Raw genomic sequence first — 24970 nt, 5'->3', positions numbered from 1 at the left:
GAGGCTGAAAGGGCAGCTCTAGTTGCACGTGCTGCTGCTCTTAAGCAAAGACGAGCATTTGAATTACAGGAGGCACAGCTCAAAGCCAAAAGAGAAGCCTTTGAATTGGAAGTTGAACTCGCAGCCGCTGATGCCAAATTGAAAGCATTAAATATCGGTAAACATGTAGACACTAACTTAATTAACCCATTAATCCACATCAATGAATATTTTGCCTCAATGCAATCTTTACCAGTAGACAGCCAGAAGGTTGATAATTATTATAGATTGGATGATGAAGAGGAAGATGATGATGATGATGAGGATGATGGTGATGGTGAAGATGACGATGATGATGATGATGATGATGACATTGATGACTATGATGAAGAGCAAGGAGCTACTTCACATCCACCACGGAGACAAAGGTCTCAGCATGCCCCTCGTAGCCAATCACGGCAGCCACAGAGACAAATGTCTCAACATGCCCCTAGTAGCCAATCACGGCAGCCACCGAGACAAATGTCTCAGCAGCGTTCACGGTCACGCTTGCCTGTTTCTCACCAACAACCCCCGCAGCCTAACCCAAACATTGGCTTGCAAGATGGTGCTCGGGTTAATGTACAAGCAGGTGTAGGCATGATAGAAATTATGAGAAAACAAAATGAAATCACTGAAATGTTAGTTCAAGAACAGAGGTTCTCACTCTTGCCATCTAGAGAAATTCCTGTCTTTAGAGGTGACCCCTTGAGCTACATTTCTTTCATTAGAACGTTTGAACACTGTATAGAAAGCAAGACAAGCAATGACAGAGATAGACTTCTCTTCCTAGAACAGTTCACCGATGGGCAACCAAAGGCAATTGTGAGGAGCTGCCTCCACATGGATTCCCAAAGAGGCTATGTAAAAGCAAAACGTCTGCTACGCAAACACTTTGGGAATGAGGTGCTTATTGCTTCTGCCTACCAGGAAAAGATTCTGAATTGGGATGTAATCCGTTCAGAAGATAGCAAAGCCCTACACAAATTCTCACTCTTCTTGAGAACATGCTGTAATGCTATGAGCAATAACGAAATTCTACAAGACATGAACAATCCAACACACCTGAAATCAGTCTTATCAAAGCTACCATTCAGGCACAGAGAGAGGTGGAGAACCGTGGCATATGATTATCATGAACGCACACACAGAAGAGCCAAGTTTCCACAACTCGTCAACTTCATTGAAAGACAAGCAAACATTGCTGTAGACCCTCTCTTTGGAGAAATCCAAGATACAAAACAGAAAGACAAGAAACCAAACTTGAAATCCATTCCCGTTTCATCACACCCTAAAAGCAGTTATAAAAGCAGTTTTGCCACAGTAACAGAATCACAAGAACCTAAGTCTCAGTCAAACAACTCTACATCCACCTCACAGAAATCGTGTTTCTTTTGTAAAGGCAATCACAGCACAGATCTGTGCAAAGATTTTGATAAAAAGATGCACAAAGATAAGGTTGAATTCTTTAAAGCCAATGGCCTATGTTTCGGATGTGTAACTCAAGGCCACTTGAGTAAATCTTGTACGAAAAGACTAACTTGTAAAATTTGCACAAAAAAGCATCCTTCTGTGTTGCACATTGAATTTAAGAAAGACTCAGTTAAAGGTCAAGCAAGTCCAACCACTGATAGCATGTCAGTAAGCAGTGCATTAGTCACCATGGAAAGGCCCATCCATACCGGGGCCGGTGACCAGCAAAAATTATCAATTGTCCCTGTGCAAGTTAAATTAACTAATTCCAACCAAATTCTCAAAACGTATGCTTTCCTTGATCCAGGAAGCACTGGAACCTTTTGTACAGACGCTTTAAGGAAGCAACTGAATGCCAAAGCAACACCAACTCGAATCCTACTTCGAACCCTAGGACAAGAAAAGGTCATAAATATCAACAGAATCAATGGACTGGAACTGTCAAGTCTTGAAGGAAAAGATTTCCTAAAACTGCCACCACTTTACACTCAAAAAGAAATTCCTGTAACCAACAAGCAAATTCCCACTCAGGTTGATGTGCAAGAATGGGACTACCTAAAAGAGGTCAAGTTACCATATATTGATGCAGATATTGGACTCCTGATTGGTAATGATGCAGCTAAGTTTATGGAACCTTGGGCAGTAATTAATAGTAAGGGTAATGGGCCCTATGCAGTAAAGACAAGACTTGGATGGGTGGTTAATGGGCTACTAAACGAACCCACAATGAGCTGTAAGCAGCCAACCCATATTTTCAGTAACCGCATATCTATAATAAATTTGAATGACCTCATGATCCAACAGTTCAATTATGATTTTCCAGAAAAGGGTTACGAAGAGAAGGCAGAAATGTCTATAGAAGATAAAAGATTCATGCAAATCATGTCTGACTCCACTCAAATGAAAGATGGTCATTACCAAATAAACCTTCCCTTCAAACAGAAAGATGTTGCAATGCCCAACAACCGCCATCTGGCAGAGCAGCGTGTCATGTCGCTAAAGAGGAAGTTCAAGAAAGATCCTGAATTCCACAAAGAATACACTGACTTTCTTCAAAGTGTCATTCAAAAGGGACACGCTGAAGCTGTACCTCAAAGACAGTTAAAACCTGAGGAAGGAAGAACATGGTACTTGCCTCACCATGGTGTACGCCACCCAAAGAAGCACAAACTTCGTGTAGTCTTTGATTGTTCTGCGTCATTCCAAGGTACATCATTAAACGATGAGCTTATTCAAGGCCCAAATCTAACCAACACACTGCTGGGTGTCTTAATCCGCTTTAGACAAGAGCCAGTAGCAATGATGGCAGATGTAGAAGGCATGTTTCATCAAGTGAAAGTCACACCATCTGACAAAGACTTCCTGAGATTCCTATGGTGGCCGAATGGTGACTTCAGTCAAAGCCTAGTAGAGTACAGAATGACAGTGCATTTATTTGGTGCAACATCCTCATCCAGTGTTGCTAGTTATGCCGTAAGAAGGACTGCTGAAGATAATAAAGACAAGTTCTCAGCAGAGGCAGTTAATACTGTCAAAGATAACTTTTATGTCGATGACTGTCTGAAGGCTATGCCAAATAAGAAGGATGGCATAGAACTATCTAAAGAACTGAGAACCATGTGTGCTCAAGGAGGTTTCCGCCTAACCAAATGGGTAAGCAACAGCCGCACTGTGCTGGCCTCTATTCCAGAAGAAGAGCGAGCCACAGAGGTAAAAGACATTGACTTGGATCAAAAGAACCTACCGGTCGAACGGGCCCTTGGAGTGCAGTGGAATGTGGAGGAGGATACGTTCAGGATTCAAGTGAACTTGAAAAATCAACCCTACACAAGAAGAGGGATTCTTTCCACTGTAAGTTCAGTGTACGACCCACTGGGGTTCTTGGCTCCGTTCACATTCACTGCTAAGCACATCTTGCAGCAGTTATGCCAACTGAATTATGGATGGGATGACAGGATTCCAGATGCCTTTGGTCTCACATGGCATAGATGGCTCACTGGACTAAAGCAGATGGAGAACTTCAACATTCCAAGATGTATTAGATCTGAAGAATTTGGCAAGATCAAGTCAGCCCAACTTCATCACTTCTGTGATGCAAGTGAGACAGGATACGGTACTGTCACCTACCTGAAAATGACCAATGCTCAAAACCAAATTAACATCTCTTTGATCATGGCAAAGGCAAGAGTTGCCCCCTTGAAACAAGTCACAATACCAAGAATGGAACTCACAGCTGCAGTACTTGCAGTGAAAGTGAACAGGATGCTGCAGACCGAATTACACCTTCCACTCAGAAAGGCTGTGTTTTGGACAGACAGTACAGCAGTCTTGAAATATATCAGAAACGATACAAAGAGGTTTCAGACTTTCGTGGCCAACAGAGTCGGCATTATAAGAGAACACTCTTCTATTGAGCAGTGGAGATACTTAAGCACCAAGATCAACCCTGCAGACCATGTGTCCCGAGGTCTCACAGCTGAGGCATTTTTAAAGTGTGAAAGTTGGAAGAAGGGACCAGACTTCCTACAGGAAAAGGAAGAGACGTGGCCTAACTTACCTGCTGATCTCACCTCCATACCAGCCGACGATCCTGAAATCAAAAAAGAGAAGGTTACAGTCAATACCATCCAGACGACAGATCCAGATGCTACTAGCACTCTGATACATCACTACTCAAGTTTCGACAGATTGAAAAGAGCTGTAGCATGGATGCTGAAATTAAGAACTCACCTTTTGCAGCTGAGTAGAAAAAGAAAAGACCTAATGCAAATTCAAGACTCAAACCCAGACAAGCAAAGACAATTGATTCAAGTAGAAATGAAAAGATTCAAAAACACTCTAAGAGTACACAACCTGTCACTGAATGAACTGGACAAGGCAGAGACAGCTGTTGTACAATTCTGTCAAAGGCAAGGATTTCAAGAGGAAATCGAAACGCTACAGAAAGGAAGTTTGAACGTGCGAAAAGACAGTTCAATCTACAAGCTTGATCCCAAACTTGACCAAAGGGTATTAAGAGTGGGCGGGAGATTAAGCAGATCAGCCATGCCGGAAACTGCAAAGCACCCTGCCATCCTCCCAAAAGACCACCATTTGTCTAAACTCATTCTTCGAAAGATCCATCAGCAAGTAGGACACAGTGGGAGAAACCACATGCTCTCCCTACTGAGACAAAAGTATTGGATTCCATGTGCCAATTCATTGTCAAGAAAGATTATCTCTGAATGTGTGACCTGTAGACGTCTCAATGCATCTGTTGGAGAACAGAAGATGGCAGACCTGCCAAGAGATAGGATAACACCTGACCTACCACCTTTCACACAAGTAGGAGTAGATTATTTCGGACCCATTGAAATCAAAAGAGGCCGTGCCACAGTCAAAAGATATGGAGTCATTTTCACATGTTTAATCAGTAGAGCAGTACATCTTGAGGTGGCCCATTCTTTAGATACAGACTCGTGCATAAATGCACTCAGGCGTTTTATTGCTCGAAGAGGCCAAGTGACTGAAATTCGTTCAGATAATGGGACCAATTTCATATCCACTGAAAAGGAGCTAAAGGAATCTTTGAAGACATGGAACTTGAACAAAATAGAAAGATCTCTACAACAGAAAGGAGTCAAATGGACCTTTAATCCACCCGCCGGCGCCCATCATGGTGGTGTATGGGAAAGGATTATACGTTTGCTTAAAAAGACCTTGCTATCAGTCACCAAACAGCAAACTTTGAATGATGAAAGTCTCCATACAGTCATGTGTGAAGTGGAAGCCATACTTAACAGCCGCCCACTCACAACAGTCTCGAATGACCCCAATGACCTGGAAGCACTAACACCGAATCATCTGTTGACTCTTAAGAAACAGCCGATCCTTCCACCAGGAGTGTTCCAGGCCGAGGATGTATATGCAAAGCGCCGTTGGAGGCAAGTGCAATACCTGTCGGATCTATTTTGGACAAGATGGATAAAAGAATACCTACCTATTATGAATGTACGTCAAAAATGGAACCGCATCCGCAGGAACTTTGAAGAGGGAGACATTGTGATCATAGCTGACACAAATGCACCAAGAGGATCCTGGATGCTGGCTAGAGTCCTGGAAACAATGCCAGACTCAAGAGGACTTGTGAGAAGTGTACGTCTTCAGACGAAAACCAGCGTGCTCGACAGGCCCATCAGCAAGATTTGCCTGCTGGTGCCGAAGTCAAATTGAAGAAGCACCAAGATTTAGGCAGGCACATAACACCATGCCTGTTTCCCCCCTCACAAGTATTTATTTTGATTTTGAACCTTTTGGTATGGCTCCAGTTTATTTTGATTTTATATTGTTATTAGAGCATGCCCATAACAATAGGGGCCGGTTATGTAGGAGCCATCTTATTTGATTTGACATATTCGTGACCAAATGGCGCCCCCACTGGTTGCCTTGAGAAATGGCACCATGGTTCCCTTTAATTAAGCCACAGGCCCACAGCTGTAGGTGGAAAGACGCCAGTAGAGTTACAGATTTCAACAGCTCGCACGCAACGCAAACAGCGCAGTTAAAAGAAAAGAAAGGAAAGAAAGAAAGAAAGAAAAGTAGCCTACTTTATTATTTGTTTATGGAACGCTGCGCTCGTCTGTTTTTTGAGACCTTTATTTAGTTTATGTCTGGAGCCTGTTCTTGTTTTGTTTGCCCCGTTTATTTTGAAACCATTGCACTCACAACACAAACTCCTACCATAACATCAACCTGTTGCAGTCATCAATCACCATCGACAAACTACAAGTGAGTAAACAACAAGACGCCCATGTCACAAAGTGTGAGCCCGTTGCTAAACCGTATATATCTGGTGATGTAAGAAAGAAAGGCATATTGGCCCTACAAATTGTATTCAACTTTTAAGGGTTTCCTTTTGTCTCTTAATGCTCTTTGTCGTAATAATGGTAATGCTTTGTCTAAACCACTTTGAATTGACTTGTTGAAATGTGCTATAAAAATAAACCTGCCTTGCCCAACAGTGGTCGAATTTACCACGGTAACCACCCTGAGTTTATAAAAGCACCCATCTCCTATTTTTATCTCCCATAATGATTGTCCATTATGGGACCTGAAAACGTTTGCCTTCCTATTTTTGTCACCTGTAGGCACAAAATGTAACCCACATCACACATACGCTACATGAGTATCAAGAGCAGCACCACCAGACTCTTGAACAGTTTCTACTTGTCCACAATTAGACTGCTGAACAAGAGCTAGGATTGGTGACGCCACACAGCCTGAACGGATTGGTCTCCTTTAGTAGAGACTACTCTGTATATACACATAGGCTACATCACCTTATTTATTTTTTATATGCATACATATTGTACCATGTAGATTAGTCATGTACTATGCACTTTCTTTCTTTTAACTGCAATGATGAGCCTGCACAAACAAGAATTTCACCCATGTTACCTGTAATGTGATGTGACAATAAAGTTTGATTCTGATTCTGATTCTGACATACAATAAAGAATAATTATAATACATCAAGATGAAAACATTTTTTACAACAAGTCGCCACGCTCCACCTTGTCACCGGACATCACGACATTATAAATATAAGGCCTCAGCAGGTTTACGGGTAGAATTAAGCTTGGATCTTTAGTTGTGACTTACTCACCTTATTACTATTGAACCCACCTGCCTCAAGAGATCGCATTTCTATCCCTTACTAACCAAGGTGCGAACTCTCGGCTGTAATTCCCAGACCAGATCTCAGGCTCTTGATATTATAGCCTGGGTTACATTCCCCGTTAAGTAAATGTAATACATTTTGATACACAGTAGCCTATATTGTAGGTTAATACATAGGTCTAGATTTGAGAGGTTATTTAAATCTGTGATCGCTCGTGTGCGTGTGACATGGCCCCACTAGTTCAAAAATCCCTGTTTAGTAGTACACAGCAAGTCCAAAGACAAAACTAGTCTAATGGTTGGGGGAAATTGGTTTGCACCGTGTCGAGACAGCTGTAGCAGTTTATCGATTTGAGTCAAGGTGTGAGTATGTGTCGCTCTGGATTAAGAGTGAGAGGAAAAACCTGTATATTAGGTGTGAAGTAACACAGTTTAGTCAACTGGACATGCCCAATACCTTGACGAGGTTGAGGATGATGATGGGAGAGCCAAAGCGCTGCAGCATCTGGTCAAAATGGAGAGCAGCTACATGGGCATATGGGTCTGCCTGGTCCACTGAAAGACAGGGTCAAAGGTTGTGTAATCATTTTTAAGTAAAATCATAAAAAACTGAAGTTATCAAAAGTTCATATTCAAGCACAATGTAGCCAACCTTCCTGGCAGTACTGTACTGTAAATCAGAGTTAATGATGTGTCCCTTGTTTAATTAGTAATGGTATGGTTTCTTTAGCAATTAGATGGCAATCAATTATGTGAACATAGAAATAAATATAGACCAGACATGGCCATTCATAGCAATGCTTGGTCAAACACAAAGGAAGTAATCACTCCATGGGGGCCTCCATTACACGGTTCTAGGGCTGACCTCGATTAGTCGAATAGTCGACTAATCGATCGGAACGGGTCTCAGTCGACTGACCACCTCTTAGTCGATGTTCATCAAAAAAAAAAAAAAATTGCCCCAAAAAATTGTATATAAAAATACAATATTTACAAACATATACAAATATATTGTATTATTCCACTAGTTCTGTGGGAGACATAAACACATTTGAACATTCTGACTGTTCAAATCTCCAATGTGCATGTGGAGTGTGTCTGCCTGTGTGGCAATGTGCCACTGCCTGTGACTTGAATCGCACAGTGTGCTGGCCTGATAAGACTCCAGAATCTCAATGTCACCTGCTGTGCTCAATCTGGCTAATGACAAGCCTCTCAGTTGTTAAAAAAAAAGATTTGAACAGTCAGAATGTTCAAATGTGTTTATGTCCCCCACAGACCTAGTGGAATAATACAATATTTTTGTATAATTTTGTATGTTTGTAAATTTGTAAAAAAGAAAATTCTTTTCTTTTTTCTTTTTGCTCAGTCGACTATTAGTCTACTAACAGCAAATGTATTCATCTATCAGTCGACTATACAAATCCTTAGTCGGGGACAGCCCTACACGGTTCAAGATAAACACACATTGGTTATGGTATCCATGGCAATAACTGTTATGTCAATAACTTTTATGTCAACATTCTGAACATATAATGGCCTTTCATTACAGTATGGATGTGATTCATTCCTGAAATTACAAACAGACAGATTTGTAATGGACTGTGCCTAAAAACTAAGAAACAGACATATGAGCGGACCAAACCACAGACCTTAGACCAACCATATACCATTGAGATGTTCTAATACAATGGATTATAAATTTATAATATACATAAAACAATATAGAATAAAAAAATAAAAAAAACATATATAGGGCCTTTGGCCTGACGTAGAGTCAGACAATGACTGCACGACTTATGGTTCAAGTAATATGCAACATAAAGAAGGCTTTTATAGTATGATGGTTGACTTGAAAAATGTGGGGTTGAGACTTGAGATTCTTCCTCGGCCTAATGACAACCTGGACAAAACATTTGGCCGATAGGTTTGGCGACGCACGCACACTTGCTGCCCCCAACTTCACGGAGATAATAAATGTAACTAGTACTTTCCATAGGCGAGATGGACAGGCATGCTTACATTGTAACTAGTTTGCAAAACTGCTGGCTTGCATGTTGATAGTTAACATAAAAACAAACTACGAAAAACTATCAATTAAATGCATCTGCTCCAACGAACACAACTGGCAAGGGTGAGAATCTGGCAGGAGAAGGCAATCTCTTTCCCTGAACTAGTAACTCTTAGAGGTTGGTTGGGGAGCCTGTTCTGTGGGGAAAAGAACTAGCTCAGATAGCAGGCTCCCGTTGAAACTCCACATTGTCAGGGGCAAGAAGCTCCTGACGACTTTCTGGGTATCGGAGGAGACACAGGGTTGTCTTCTACACCATTCCCCCATGACAACTGCGAATGTAAACCGGAATCCCATCTGAAACCTTCATATGGTATTAAGCTTAATATTCAAATTAAGCTCATATTTTGTAAGCAAATGCTGTCAGGTAAGCAGACCTGTGAGTCATATCACAAGAGCTATAGTTCATTGGCATCTAAACTTGTTGTGTTTGCCGTTTACCAGACATATGGATAGCAATTGATCCCATCACCAAAGTATTAGAGCAGAGTGATAAGAGTATTGAAGTATCTGCATCGATAAGCAGCATCGATAGCAGTACAAGTACAAAAGATGATCAGAATAGTGGAAGGCATTTAATGCCAATTCCTCAGTCGGAATTACATTCAGCTTTAACACATGACTTGCATGTCTAATAACCATGAGAGCGTCCATTTTGAGCATGCGTGGTCCCCTGAGATTGCCCTACCATTTGACCTACATAGCTTCCCTTTCCTTCTCTGGTAAGGATGTTTCAGATGCAATGACAAACAACATATACTATAGTATACATCATTCAGCTCTTCTGTGAAAGGCAAGGTAAAAGGGTCAGCACTCAGCAGGTTATTGAAATGCGTCATCATCCAATTGACCTCACAACCATTTGCATAACCCTGGCAATTCTCAAAGAGCAAATGGTCAGATCTACACAAATCCTGCCACTTGAGAACACCAATTAACAAATCAGTACACATGAGCTCTGTAGTCATGTGATCAAGATGTATTTGTATGCATTTTAGATTTTTCAGGTTCCATTTCAATTGGAAGTTTTGCACAAAATGCCACAAAGCATGAACGCAGCTTCCGACTGCTGGGTAACTTCCCCAGTAGGTCAAGGAAGAACCGCCACCCCAAGTCTTTCAAATCGGCCTCATGGCGACGGGTCAATTCACGTTTTGGCATAAAACTCTTGAACGACAAGTCGTACAATGACATTTTGTTATTCCTTTGATCATGACACAACCCTTGTCACTCAGGTGATCAAGAATTATCAGTCAATTTGGCTATGATTGACTTCAAAGTAGGGGTGCACGATTATGAAATTATAACCGATATCCGGTCTCCGATTATTTGCAGGGCCGATTCAGATTATATCGTGCATCCCTACTTCAAATGTTGGTGGGCCATGGGTAGCCACCCCGTATAACAAGTTCACAGCACATTGTGCACTTGTGGATCTGATAGTTTGAAAATCATTATAATTACATTCTCAAAACTAAACCTGGTTGAAAGTGGTTTTCAGTATGGATCAAAGTCAATTATTTTCTCATTACATCTGTGCAATCAATGAATCTATAAATACATGTCTGGTGTTGCGGGTCTTACATCGTATCGGGGGTTTCGGCATCATGGTGGAGATGTCCTGAGACCAGTAGAGAGGGACCGAACCCCGCACCTGGACGTAGGAGGAATAACTTCCTGTCATGAATGACATAACTGAGGCATCGTGGATGATCTGTTCGGTCTCCACCTCATTGGCTACATCCCCCTGGAAACAACAGGAGAGGCCAAGGAACATTGAAGTACTGTACCTGCTAAGCAGTGTCATTCATTCTCAGCACTGCTATGTGTATTGTTAGTTTAGTATATAACACAAAAGCCATTGTTCAGTTTTCAATTAGCCCTTCGCTAAACCCCAGCGATTGTCCAATGCCAATCCTGGACCATATAGTTTAGCAACTGTTGCTATGCAGGACAAGCTTTTGTCACCTCATATCTGTCAGTGTTAATTTGCATGGCTGTGTTGTTGAACACATACCGGTAGGCAGCTTAACGTAAGGAAAGTTACACGACTGACCCACCCAGGTGATGGCAATAATTCTAATGGCCTAATAATAGTCTTACCGTGCAACATGAAAACTCCTGTCGGGCGGTCGTTAAAGTTGATGTTGGATACCGTTTCTCCCTCATTTCCTCTTATTCCTAGTTTATTTAAATAATGTCATTCACATTTGTCCAGTGCATAGCCTACTACAAGACATTTTGATGCTCTTAAGTTGCTACTGAAATTTATATGGGGAAATCCCGTTATTTAACATGCATCTCAATGGGTGAGAAGGACAGCTTGCTCTGTCTCCTCGCTGCTAACGTGCATATTGGACAAGAACGGTTTGGGGAGGGACTTAGCGAAAGGCTAATTGGCTAAAAAAAAAAAAAAAAACTACAAAATACTTACAGTACATTTCTTGAGACAGTCTAATTTATTTGCAAATACAGTGTGGAGCATTTGTTGAAAACTGAAATCAAACGAAATCTATAAGTGCTAACAAAATGGGTCAAATCAGTTTTTCTAAGAGCAACCACACACGTGTTGTACACATGCACACACATACATAAGGACACAGTAGCAGGTTAAATTAAACCCCTGCGGTCAGACTGACTCATCCAATCATGGTTTCTCTGTTATTATATTCTCCCCGGTTGTTGTGGTAACCCTGCATGTACCTCGCAGTTGGCTCCTCTTTTGAGGAAGCGGGTACCGGCAAATCTGCTGGAGCGCCTGGCGATGAGGGTCACATGAACCGGTCGACCATAGATGAGAAGTTCTTTATTCTGCGAGTAAAGGAGTAATGCTAACACAATGTATTTTTGTATAATATCTGTGTTAATGTTGACAGGCCAAGACCGCGGGCGTAGCGGTCTGGGCTTTAATGTAGCCTGGGTTTGAGTACCGATCCCGAAGGCCTTTGCTGCGTGTCATTCCCCATCTCTCTCCCTACTGTCCTATCTAAAATAAAAGGCATAAAAGCCATTAAAAAAAATCATTCATTATCCCCAATCTCTAAATCTATTTGTCTCTCTCATTTTCAAATTTTCCCCCAATCCCTCTCCCTATCATAGTGCCTCTTGCTGTCTCATAAAAGTCCAAGGGGGAGGCACGCACATCTCAAAACAAGTGCTGAACAAAAATACATACAATGACAAAGGAAGGCAGTTTGCCCACCGTCTTCATCAGGAATGATCACATATTACTTGACTTCGACCCACACGGGTCGAAACATTGTATGTACATTGTAATGTTACTTTGCTACATCGGTCACTCTAGTATTCAGCTCCCTTTACATCGTTTTAATTACTGATTGAAAAAAGAAACACATTAGTCCCTGGTGGGCAGGCGACATTTACCATCATAAATAATATTTGCAATAATAATGTTTTCTCAACTCTAACGATGCTGACTGCAGCATCAAAACAAACATCAGCAGACAATCATTTCAGCCGGCACTAAAAAAAAACAAGGTATTATTGTATTTTCTTCTTGCCGGTGAGTTTACTCTCATCCCTCTTACTCTCATCTAAAGGGAAGTTTGATATGTTCAGTCCTGCACTCATTCCAGGCCCCTCGCCGGAGAGAATGTGGTCCGTATGCAGCTCGTGGAAAAGTGGAGATATTTGACTAAATACACATTTTCTGCCTGAACTTTCAAATGAATATGAAACTAGTCCCCAAAACAACTCCAAGTCTTAGGAATTAATTATAGGGTGGGTGCGCAGGCAGTGCTACAAGTTTAAATGCCTACGAGATCAGTCTGCTAACCGTGCGCAGATAGGATCGATCTATGGTATTCTATTAGGAATACATGAAATATATGCAAGATAAAAAACATTCTAATCTAGGGCTATTAACTTAGAAATAAAACCAAGTAAAACCAACTTACAGTTGGTTGATTTAAAATGTAGGCATATTTGTGTGCTCGTGCTCCAGACAAGTGACTTTTGTGAATGAGAATTGTACTTGTCCGAAGGACAAGTGCCTCAAAAAGCCCTGTTAAGAGTTATGCAATCTAGATAGGAATGGTTACCTGGTTGTACATACATCTTAAACATGGGCCTTCACTGTGCAAAATTAATTTCATTTCTGTTCCAAGACATCCAGAGAGAACTGCAACTCTTTAACATGACAAAAGGATACTGGACTGGCCGCAGAAGCCATGAATAATGTACATGAGCCAGTCGCGATGCACCGTGTCCTTGACCCTTTCCAGGAGCTTCCCGTTCCACACGTACTTGAAGTACGGCTCGTTCTGGAGGCCATGGACCACTATGAGGAAAGGAAAGGAACACTTCAGGATCAGTGTATCCATGGACCACTATGAGGAGAGGAAAGGAACACTTCAGGATCAGTGTATCCAAACAGGCCATGGACCACTATGAGGAGAGGAAAGGAACACTTCAGGATCAGTGTATCCAAACAGGTTCTCGTTCTGGAGGCCATGGACCACTATGAGGAAAGGAAAGGAACACTTCAGGATCAGTGTATCCAAACAGGACCACTATGAGGAAAGGAAAGGAACACTTCAGGATCAGTGTATCCAAACAGGATTGGCTTACCTTTCAAATGGAAGGGAAGCTTAGTTGAGGTGCCACAGACAGTGATGCAATAATAACCAATACCAATTGTTATGTATGAATGCATGTACGTGTACGTACTGGGAACTAATGTATGTATGTGTGTACGTGTGTGCGTACTACATTGTACATACAATGGGAACTAATGTATGGCATGTATTTATTATTATTATAGTATGCAATCCATTATTATTGTATGTACATTGTCAGTGTTAGTGTCAAAGTGTCCATGAGCAAGACTCTGAACCCCTAATTGTTTAAAATGTGCAGGTTGGTGCCATGCCATGCATGGTTTGTGTGTGTGTGAGAAGGTGGATGTAATGCACAATCTATGTAAAGTGCTATATACAGTAAATGCACCTTTTACGAGACACACACACACACACACACACACACACACACACACACACACACACACACACACACACACACACACTCTCTCTCATGCTTCATACGGCGCTATACATGCATGACACTGCAATGACATTCCTAGTGTTCTCATGAGATTTATGATAGGCCTTTTCACGTTAAGCCCATTAAAAGTGCAGATCCCCTTTTTAGATGGGTGATGCATTTTTTATTTCTTCTATACAGTTTAAATATTGTGCATTTTGCAGTCTGGTTTGCTCTTTCAGTGTTATTGCACCTCCAACTTTAGGTGCATTGGTGTATGTTTTTTTTTAAGGCCAGTCCACACCAATGCAACTAGTTGAAACTGCTTGCAACACAACAGTTTTAAGGCCAGTCCACACCAATGCAACTAGTTGAAACTGCTTGCAACACAACAGTTTTAAGGCCAGTCCACACCAATGCAACTAGTTGAAACTGCTTGCAACACAACCGTTTTAAGGCCAGTCCACACCAATGCAACTAGTTGAAACTGCTTGCAACACAACAGTTTTAAGGCCAGTCCACACCAATGCAACTAGTTGAAACTGCTTGCAACACAACAGTTTTAAGGCCAGTCCACACCAATGCAACTAGTTGAAACTGCTTGCAACACAACAGTTTTAAGGCCAGTCCACACCAATGCAACTCATTGCAACACAACAGTTTTAAGGCCAGTTCACACCAATGCAACTCATTGCAACACAACAGTTTTAAGGCCAGTTCACACCAATGCAACTCATTGCAACTGCCATTGGGGATAATGGTTGCAACTAGTTGCATGTTGCAAGGAGTTTGTTTCCATGCATATGTAGGGCACATCCTTGCATGCCCTGCCCATCTTTGATGAGCTGCACATGGAAGCACTTAAATGATCATGTCACATGGGATGATGTGCATTGTGCATGTCACCTGATGAAGGTGAACGATGAATGCGTTGTGCAATAATACCTACAGTAAATACTATACTGTACTAATATAGTATATACTAAAATCCTAAGGGATAATTTAACTCTGATCGTTTAAATAGGGCCCTCAGAGGTAAACTAACCCACAATGTTTAGACTGGCATATCTGAAAGGCATCATTCTAGTTTGAGACAGACATGTACTTGATGTCTTTTACTTAGCTGACCATGTGTGGGCAGGCCTTCATCCTCAAAGATGTCAAAGCTGTTGTGCTTGTTGTGCGCGTCATGAACCTCCTGCTCCTCCTCCTCGGCCGTCGGAGTCACCGGCGGCTCACATGGTCTCTGTAGCAGAGTCAGGTTGTACTGCAGCGAGTGGCTCAGGTCATAGCTATAGCTGCGGGAACCATCGTACAGTACATGTCAGGTACACAGTGGTGTAAAGTAACTATGTCCATTTAACACCCCGATCGCCCAGGACGAAGTTCACAGTCCTTTCGATTAGTAACACCCAGCGCCCAGGACGAAGATTGATCCAAAAGACGGAAGTCTTTTGTGAACGATCAATCGCATCGCTCCACAGCCTGGGAGCGCCTGTTGCGCAACACCCGATGTTGCGCAACAGTGGGACGTTATTGAAAATGTTCCCCCCCCCCCCCCCCTTTAGCCGACGAGACCGAAAATCTTAAAACGTTAACTCAATGACTGCCTTTTTCATGATGTCCTGGACTCCCGATCGCCTCTAGAGTGTTTTGGCTACATCTACTTGCTACAGCCACATCCAGGATAACATCCGGTCCGTCGGTAAAAGTGCTCCACTACTATAAATCGCCGGGCACTATGATTTATTAGCGATCGGGGTGTTAACCAAATAGTGTACTTAAGTACAATTTTGAGGACGTTTTACTTTACCAATTTTACTTCTACTCCACTACGCCTCAGAGGCAAATATTGTACTTTTGACTCCACTACAATTATATAAAAACTTTAATTACTACCGGTATTTACTTTGTAGGTCTTTATTAATTTTTCAAAACATACAGTACATTAACCACTTCAGCCCAATATGCGATGCATTGTGAGCTTGTAGATCTGCTATTTTCAAAAGACCTTTATAAATTTTAGACATAACTTTTGAAATGGGAAATTCTGCATAATGAGTACCTTTACATTTAGTACTTTAAGTAAATTCTGATGCCAATACGTTTGTACTTTTAAACTTTTTTTATTTTGACTGTTTACTGTGTGTGTGTGTTTCGACATTGTAGTATTGATTAGACTTGAGTAAAACAGTACTTTTTCCACTACTGCATGTGCACGAGTACAATTCTCCATGTGCATTTAGTCTGTATGCTCTCAAGAGTAAAGTTAGCACTGAGGATTTTACTTGTGTAATGGCATTTAACGACAATGTCATTAAGTATTGTATTGCGTGTCTGGAGTGGACCCCCTGTCGGTTTCCCAAAGTGCAAGTTGTCAATTATAATTAGTGGGGAAAAAAGCAGAGTAATACTCAATTCACAATAATAGGTCGTAATTTGCAAATAATCCTTAACATTTCTCTTATAGTGTGGTACGAAGCGTCAAAAAAAGAGGGTTTTTGTGCTAATTATTTTTTGTTTTGCAGAACAGTACGCCAAGTGGCCAGAAGAATCTTTTGACTACCGGCAGTCATTCATACTCTGCTACATCAGGTGAATGCAGACAGTTTTTGAGTGTCTGTTCAGTAACAAGGGTCTCACCGCCTCTCCAGCTCTTTAGTAAACTTATGTTTTTCAGTACAATAGCCCTTTCTCACTTTGCTGTGTGGCAAACTAGGTCAGCGGAACAAGTTTGAATAGTTTGAATGAAACTGTAATCAGTCTATTGTCAATTATTGTGGTACCGTATGTTCCTTTCGCAAATTATAATGCCTTGCAAAAATAAATACATAATACACTAATGTCACCTTAACCTGTAATAGTACTAGCTGAAATGTACTTGATTGATTTATTGGTACTACAGGGCTACAGGCAGTGTTGGGTAACTAAAACTACGTAACTTAATATATTACGTAATATATTACCGGAATACGGTAACTTGTAATACATTACTTAACAAAAACATTGTAATATATTCTAAAAATATTTCTGTATTACTGCATTACTTTCTGTATTACTTTCTGTCTGTCTGTCTCGTTGCCCGTGGCTCTGTCTTGTGACATTATGTGACAACTGACTGCAGAAGTTAAAGAATTACGTATTTCCCAGCTAAAGCATAAAATAATGCTAACACCAAAAGGGGTTCCCGCCCAAAATGGGTTAAATGCTCATGAACATAAAAAAATAAAAATAAAGTTACAGCTTTAGAATAAATGATAATGAAAATAAACTCATTTTTGGACAGACAACTGCTGTAGGATAAGTTGGTTTGATTGGAATTGAAACATAAAATATTTTATCTCAATGTTGGAGATGTTTCTGGTTTTGGCCCAATTCTGCTTCTGCATGTCATAAGCTTCCTAACTGCAAATATGTACCCAGCCATGAGATGATTTTGATCTGGTTTCTATGCTAGATTGATAAATGAGGGCCTACTGTATATGTTCCCCTCTCTCTGTTAAAGGAATTTTACTATAGCTTACTTGGGTCTAGCCTGGTTTACCTGAAATAGAAGTTGCTGGACAGGTCCACATTCTGAAAGATCCGTACATATCTGTGGGAGAACCAAATAATCACACATTTTAAATGTGCGAGCTAACAAACAAAGATTGGTATACAGCGGTGTGCACCCATAGTGTATAGTACGTGTGCATATTCAAATTGTGACAATGACATTTATTTATTCACCCAAATAAGGACTTATTTGTTGAAATGGCCACTTCAAAAAAGGGACACAAATAACTGCACTAAATACGTGTGCGCGCACACGCACACACACTTTGAGTGTTGCAATTGCTCACTCACATCCACTTCCTAATCAGTGGGCTATGCTAAAACCACTGACTGGCTGGCTGGATGTATGTCAATGGGTTTGTAGGTCAGACAGGTTCTATGAGGTAGGGCATATTGATATTTGCACATAATTCGATTTGCACAACAAGGTGATATCAACCTTAGCATAGCATAAAAACTCAGAAAACGTAGCCAACCACCTTCCACAGACACGGTAGATGCGCTAAATAGAGCGTCGCAGTCCCACCCCCTTTCATGACGACACCAGGCCCAGGAAATGATTCCCAATGCATTTTTCCCATAGACATTTCAAAAGGTATTTATTTAAAAACTGTTAAAAAGTGTTGGAACCTGCCGTTTTTTCTTCTTTCTAATCATTCGTTTGTGTTTGTTGTCATGATTTGTCACGACAAGAGTTGGCTTTGTCCGCGGCATAAACGTCTTTAAATAAATACTTTTTGAAATGTCTATGAGGAAAATGAACGGAGAATCATTTCCTGGGCGCTGGTAGGGGGCGGGACTGCAACGCTCTATACTAGGACCCCCTCTAAAATGGGATGGCGTGTTTCAAGGGGCAATCATCTAGAAATTAAAATTTGTGTAACAGGGTTAGTGCAGTCTTATACAGTGTTGGAAGACAGTGTGTACCTCGCCTCGTCAGGGTGTGTTACTCGAACAGAGTCATTTGGGATATAGATCATGCTGGTGTCTTCAATTTTGTAGATGGAGTGGCCACCGATGTCGGCCATCTTTCGCCGTTTGGTGATCAGCACGATGTAGTACCCCTCAAGGAAACGTACGAAACCTGACAGGTAAAAAAAAAGGTTTTTAAAAACATGAACAACATGTTGAACTTACTACGATAAATCAATTAATTTCAAAAGTAACATAATATATGAATTAAAATACAACTATAACATTCAGAGCAGGGCTATTCTAGTGAACTAAAAGCTACAAGCTAAAAAAAGGAAAATTAACTATGTAGAATTGCAGGTAAAAATCTGCTTGAGCCACTGTATTTGGACTGTGAATACCTGGTGGAACTGGTGATAAAAAGGAACGCAAAGAACAGCAACAGACTAGTTCTAGTCTAGAAGGTGGCAGCAATGCAACATAGCTAGCAGATGTTGGCTGCCGTAAAATTCTAAAATGGCTGAATAATATAATAAAGAGTAACAGGTAGGTTACAATGACCAACTTCTAACTGGAGATTGATCATTTCTTTAAGCCACACTACTGTATGTGGACAGTCGTGCATTATGGTCGTGCATTATGGTGACATGTAATGTCAAGTAAAAGCAGAAGCATCAGGCCATGCATAATAGCCTAATTAGTACACACACACACACACACACACACACACACAACTGCACATGGAAGCGAGGTGGTTTGACTAGTGCCTACTATAGGTCAGTGAGTGCCAGGACGTTTAAACCATCAGGTCATTTAGCAGGCCTTTTCCAAAATGTAATGGACAAATGACAGTTGAACTAGCATTATCCAAACTGTACTACTGAATTCAAGTCCTCCCATCTGGGTTAGGCAAGAAAGTCAAAATACAAACCATAATTTGTTTACAGTTATGTTATGCCATCAATGTATGTAGGTCATTGGTGATGCAAAGCATATGACATTCACTGTTCTCTTACAGTAATTACGTGCAATTCAGGACACTGGAGTACTATTGTGATCAAAGGATGCAATTGCTCTGCACCCCCGGAGAAAAAGACCTTTGCTTCAAAAAAGGGCAGGCAACTGTGGATTTTATTCCTTTTGCATCAAAAAGGCAAAAACAGCACTGTATTAGACTCGAATTGAATTGAAAGCCCCCCCCCCCTTTCAGCAACAGAGAGAGAGAACAATAGAGAGACGGAGAGATCTGTATTATGCACTTTTGCCTTTTGACATTTCCTTTGTTACATCTCTCTCTGTGACCCTGAACTCAGAGGCTGGCATCTCAGCCAGGGAGATCAACGAGACCCTTTTGACAATGCCAGAAAGTGGCGATCCAAAAGAATAACGATAGAAAGGTTATGCCTATTGTGGTGCTGCTAATGGCTCGACTGACGTCACGACTGATGATAGCACAATAGATTATGAAAACCCTAATCATAAAATGTTACACAACAATATTTGTGTGGGTTAGACAGTCAAAAGCAGAACGCTAACAGCACATTCGCTCTTCAGAAGACATTGAGCTTAAATACTACATGACACTCAGCTTGCCGTTCTCACACACAGGAAGCAAGTAGAATACAATCTCTGCAGTTATTAATCAGTTAGTATTTCATCAGAATTCAGAAGATCAATCCTAATGAAGATCAAAGTAAGATGATCGAAACGTTGAGAACTGCAATAAATATTTAATAGGAGCAGAGATACCAGTGTGCAGACTTTATTGTCTCCACCAGGCCGAAGGCATGTGGGGAGAGTATGTTTTGCACTCCGTCCGTCCGTGTGTCCGTCCGTCCGTCCGTGTGTGTGTCCGTGTGTCCGTCCGTCCGTCCGTGTGTCCGTGAGCAGCTAATCTCGGCCACCGTTAACCCGGTCGATGCCAAATTTTGCACACACACTCCCTGGATGCCAACGATGAACCTCTGCCCCAAACTTTCCAGAACGGCCTGTTATAGCGCCACCAGGAGGCCGCTTTGTGCAAAACACGTTTTTGCACAGTACACCTACAGATTTTGTCCAAACATCACGCAAATTGGTACACAGTCTCTCTAGAGCCATTCAACAAAACGGGTCTTTCAGATTTATCAGACTCCATCCTGATTGGTTAAGATTGGCTTCCAAAGTTCACAGGAGTGCTCAGTTTCAAACAAAATGCTGCAAATCATGAACACATCGCGTGATTTCCGTGAAATTGGGCACCCACATTCCCACTAGGCCGAGGACGAAATGCCACATGAACAATTTCAACTCAGCCTCAAGGCGGCGCTATAACTGGCCAAAAAGTGTTTTTACCTCTAACTGCACGGATCTGTGGATAACTTTGTATGCCAACTCCCTAGAGGCCAAGGAAAAACCTTTCTCTGGAATTTTTCACATCTGCTCTTTATAGCGCCACCAGGAGGCCGACATATGTAAAACACATTTTCTATTATTACTCCTTCAGATTTTATCCAAATTCCACGCAAATCGGTACACATGATCTCCATAGTCATGTGATCAAGACAGGTTTGTTTGATTTCTCATATTCCATCCTGATTGGCCACGATTGGCTCCTACAGTTTTCAGGAGTAGCCCGCTTTGTACAATTCGCCACAACTCCTCAACGCAGCGTCCGATTGCGATGAAACTGTGCACGCATATTCCCACTAGGCTGAGGAAGAAATCCTGGTGGAGACCTGTGCCCAGAAGGGCACTTTTTCTAGTTATTATTTGTACTGTCCAGCACATGGATGAAGAGATTGGACATGCATGCATTATATACGATCCTATTCATATTTTAGTTCTATTATTATTGTCCAGTAATTTGGTTACTTTAAACTAGACATTACTTAGACCTGAGGTGGAGGTGGAGGGATCTTTCTTACCCACAATGCCATAGGCTGAGACAGCCCTGGAGAGGCCTGAGGACCCCTTCTGGCCAATCTTGGTGCGGTTGCCCAGATCAAGGCGTCCTAGCAATTCTCTGACCTCCTGCTGGCTGTATACATGCTGGATACCAGGCACAATTACAAAAAGAAAAGAAAAACAGGCAGAGACAGACAGATAAGTAGATAGTCAAAGAAACACGCACAAACCAACTTAATTAAAACAGGTAAGAAATGAAGACAAAATATGTAGTTTTGCTGGAGACAGAACTTGGGGAACGCAAACATTTCAGAATTGGCCTGGAATTTCTTATTTTTCAGGATTAGGTACAGTATAGTAATTCTAAGAGACAATTTTCTTTGCACATGAACCAGGAGAAATTAAAACTACCACATTGCTTTTTCTGTTAAGACTAATCACATCTGGCTCTTTAACACATTCTCAGTCACTGTTCATAAAAACGCCAGTCAAATGAAAAAAAATTGCATGCACTCACTGGGTCTAATATTTACAGGAACACGCTGATGGATATTACCGTAAATTCCGTAATGGATACTTTATAATAACAAAGCCATAATAATCATAATCACCCACAATGAGAACAACAAATCAAGTACCGGTTCACAGATTGTGGTAATGAGTGGTGGAGAGAAGCACTCATCAGCTAAGCTGTCATGTACATTATATTGGGCCAGCCAGATTGAATGATTGTAAAGTTTTCCCCCAGGCGTTCGTTGCCTACTGTATTACATAAGAGTGTAAATTACGCATGGTTTTACACTGTGCTGTGGCGGGACATCAGCGTGGGCCACTCACCTTGTCATCAATTATGACTAGGTCCTTGGGTTCGGTGCGGTCAATCTTCAGAACGCGGTGTTTGGTCTGGGCCTGATTACTCCCCACCAGAAAATACCTCTGCAAAAATGTTTAAAAACCCTGTTAGGCCTATCACAATTCTTTGTCATAACACACACACACACACACACACACAATTTACTTTGATCTTTTCAGCCAGTTCCTACACTTCACAAATTATACCATTATTTGTTCCATTTGTACACATGCATAGTTAGTTCATCCAAAAACTAATCAACTAATGATTCCCGATCGCAGCACACGCTGCGGCTCAACGCTCCAAGACATGGGTCAAATGCGGAGAACGGATTTCACCGCGGTAACGTGTGTGACTAATCGTACGACTTTGAGTTACAAATGGATTACATAAAAGCTGCACTATGTAATCTTCATGTCCTGTGATGAATTTGCACCCAAGCCTCCTGCACAAGTACTGACATGACAATAGAGCCTGCCTGCTCAGGGGATAAATTGGATTTTCACCTTCCACTGTCCACCAGTCGTGTCAAGCCAGACACAGGATGTCTCAATAGCAGAGGTGGAAAGTGAACTTCAAACTCAATTTTAACCATGATAGATTCATCAAAACACCCGTCTGTTTTTCTGGTGACTGATATTGTCCTTCTAATATGAAAGGGGCCGTGGTTTTTCATTTTATTACTTTTTTGTTTCTGTAGTATCCTCCGTCGTCCAGGGGGTCCTCATTCTTTTCCAAAAACAATTGAGGTATTTGTACTTTACTTGAGTATTACCAATTTCCAATACTTTTACTCCACTACATCTCAGATCTAAATATTGTACCTTTACTCCAATACTTTTAGTTAAAACTTTAATTATTATTATACGGTCGGTAACCCTTCCTTTTACAGTAATTATCAGGAAATTTAACAATGAGGATTTTCAGTACAGCATGTTCCATGAATGTAATGTCACTTCTTGCAAGTCATTTCATTTCACATAGTGGTGTGAGACTTTCTGTTCATGTGTTACACTCAGGGAGAACTCCTTGTGCCGATACGGCCATTTTAATTATTAAACCCTTTCTTGAAACTGAAAATGATGGGGAAAGAAGCAGTAAGTCGGGAGGGGCTTATGGTCGGTATCAGCCGGTAACACGGGGGAGTCTGTAGTTTGTACCCCCCTATGACTAAATACTAGTGACTAGTGGAGAAGAGATAATTTTGTTTATTTGCGCTCAGGTGTTGCATGCAACTCAGTGTAAAATCAGGCATTACGATGCCATCAAGGCCTGCCAAAATGCATTTTTGTCGACAAAATCCTATGATATTTAGTCAACTAACTAACAATAAAACATTTCAGGTGACTAGTACATTATGACTAAAACTAAAAACTTAATTTAATTATTCAAAAGGCTATGACTAAAACTAAATCAAAACTAGAACTGCACTCTGTCGAGTGCATACTTGCTTGTTGCAGAGCGCACAAGTACTTTCGACTGCTACAAACTGTCAAATCTCAGTTTCTCTGTGAAGGAAGTTTGAAATGTTGATTAGGTTTAACTATTTGCTACCTACCTACTTTATGCATGTTACGTAATGACTACTTGTGCCTGATATGGCAGTGGTGCCAGATTACATACATGTATACATAAGAGCATTACCTTAATTATCCCAACACTAAAACATATCGTCATTACGTCACCATCGAAAACCAATTACACTCTGGCATTGGGTCCTTTAATCCACATCTTTATTACGTCATCATTGAGAGCTAGTTATACATAATGTAATTTGTAAGTTGATTAGCGGCATACTGTGATTACTTTGCGCCAAAAACCGTCCCAGCCAACCCGCCACTTTTGATGCGTATGCAAATAAAACAGCAAATTGTGCCTGATTTGCTGGGACCAGATTACATACATGACCATATTTCTTTCGTCATCATTGAGAGCTAGTCATACATATACTATATATATGTAATTTGTAAGTTGATTAGCGGTATACTGTGGTTACTTTGCGCCAAAATCCGTCCCAGCCAAACGGCCACTTTTGATGCGTATGCAAATAAAACAGCAAATTGTGCCTGATTTGCTGGGACCAGGTTACATACATGTATACACAGGAACATTACCTTTAATCCTCCCAACACTAAAACATATCGTCATTACGTCACAATCGAAGACGAATTGCACTCTGGCATTGGGTCCTTTAATCCACATATTTCTTAAGTCATCATTGAGAGCTAGTTAAACATATACACACCATGTACTCTGGTCCCAGCAAATCAGGCACAATTTGCTATTTTATTTTACAAATTACATATACTAGCCCTTTATACCCGTTGTGAGATATTTGCCCCCTCAGTCTGATTATAAAAAACAGGAGTCCATGACCATGACCATGACCATAAAGGTTCAGAATCACTGGAAACAAGGCATGAAAATGGTCTTAGATGAAACAGTGAGGAATGATAAAAGCCAATATTTGTTTTGTTTCCCCGTCTCTGGTGGTGTTCCAGCAAAACGTCAAGCTCTCTTGTACTGCCATCTAGTGTTTAAGG

The 24970-nt window shown here is 41.2% G+C and overlaps 1 protein-coding gene across 1 annotated transcript in view; it reads right to left on the bottom strand.

Annotated features, from left to right (window-relative positions):
• The window catches only part of fig4a (FIG4 phosphoinositide 5-phosphatase a), a 78604-nt gene that overhangs the window by 52923 nt on the left and 711 nt on the right, over positions 1–24970 (bottom strand). Inside the window, exons 2-10 of the mRNA XM_083790255.1 lie at positions 22412–22510; positions 21595–21718; positions 18704–18860; positions 17766–17816; positions 15350–15519; positions 13392–13520; positions 11924–12024; positions 10805–10967; positions 7607–7704 (exon numbers count right to left, since the gene is read on the bottom strand). Coding sequence (XP_083646381.1) covers positions 7607–7704; positions 10805–10967; positions 11924–12024; positions 13392–13520; positions 15350–15519; positions 17766–17816; positions 18704–18860; positions 21595–21718; positions 22412–22510 — 1092 coding nt within the window. The remainder of the gene's footprint in view (positions 1–7606; positions 7705–10804; positions 10968–11923; positions 12025–13391; positions 13521–15349; positions 15520–17765; positions 17817–18703; positions 18861–21594; positions 21719–22411; positions 22511–24970) is intronic.

This window comes from Protomyctophum parallelum (assembly GCF_964188405.1).
Source record: "Protomyctophum parallelum genome assembly, chromosome: 19".
In the NCBI taxonomy this organism is placed as follows: domain Eukaryota; kingdom Metazoa; phylum Chordata; class Actinopteri; order Myctophiformes; family Myctophidae; genus Protomyctophum; species Protomyctophum parallelum.
This window is presented reverse-complemented; position numbering and strand designations above follow the sequence as displayed.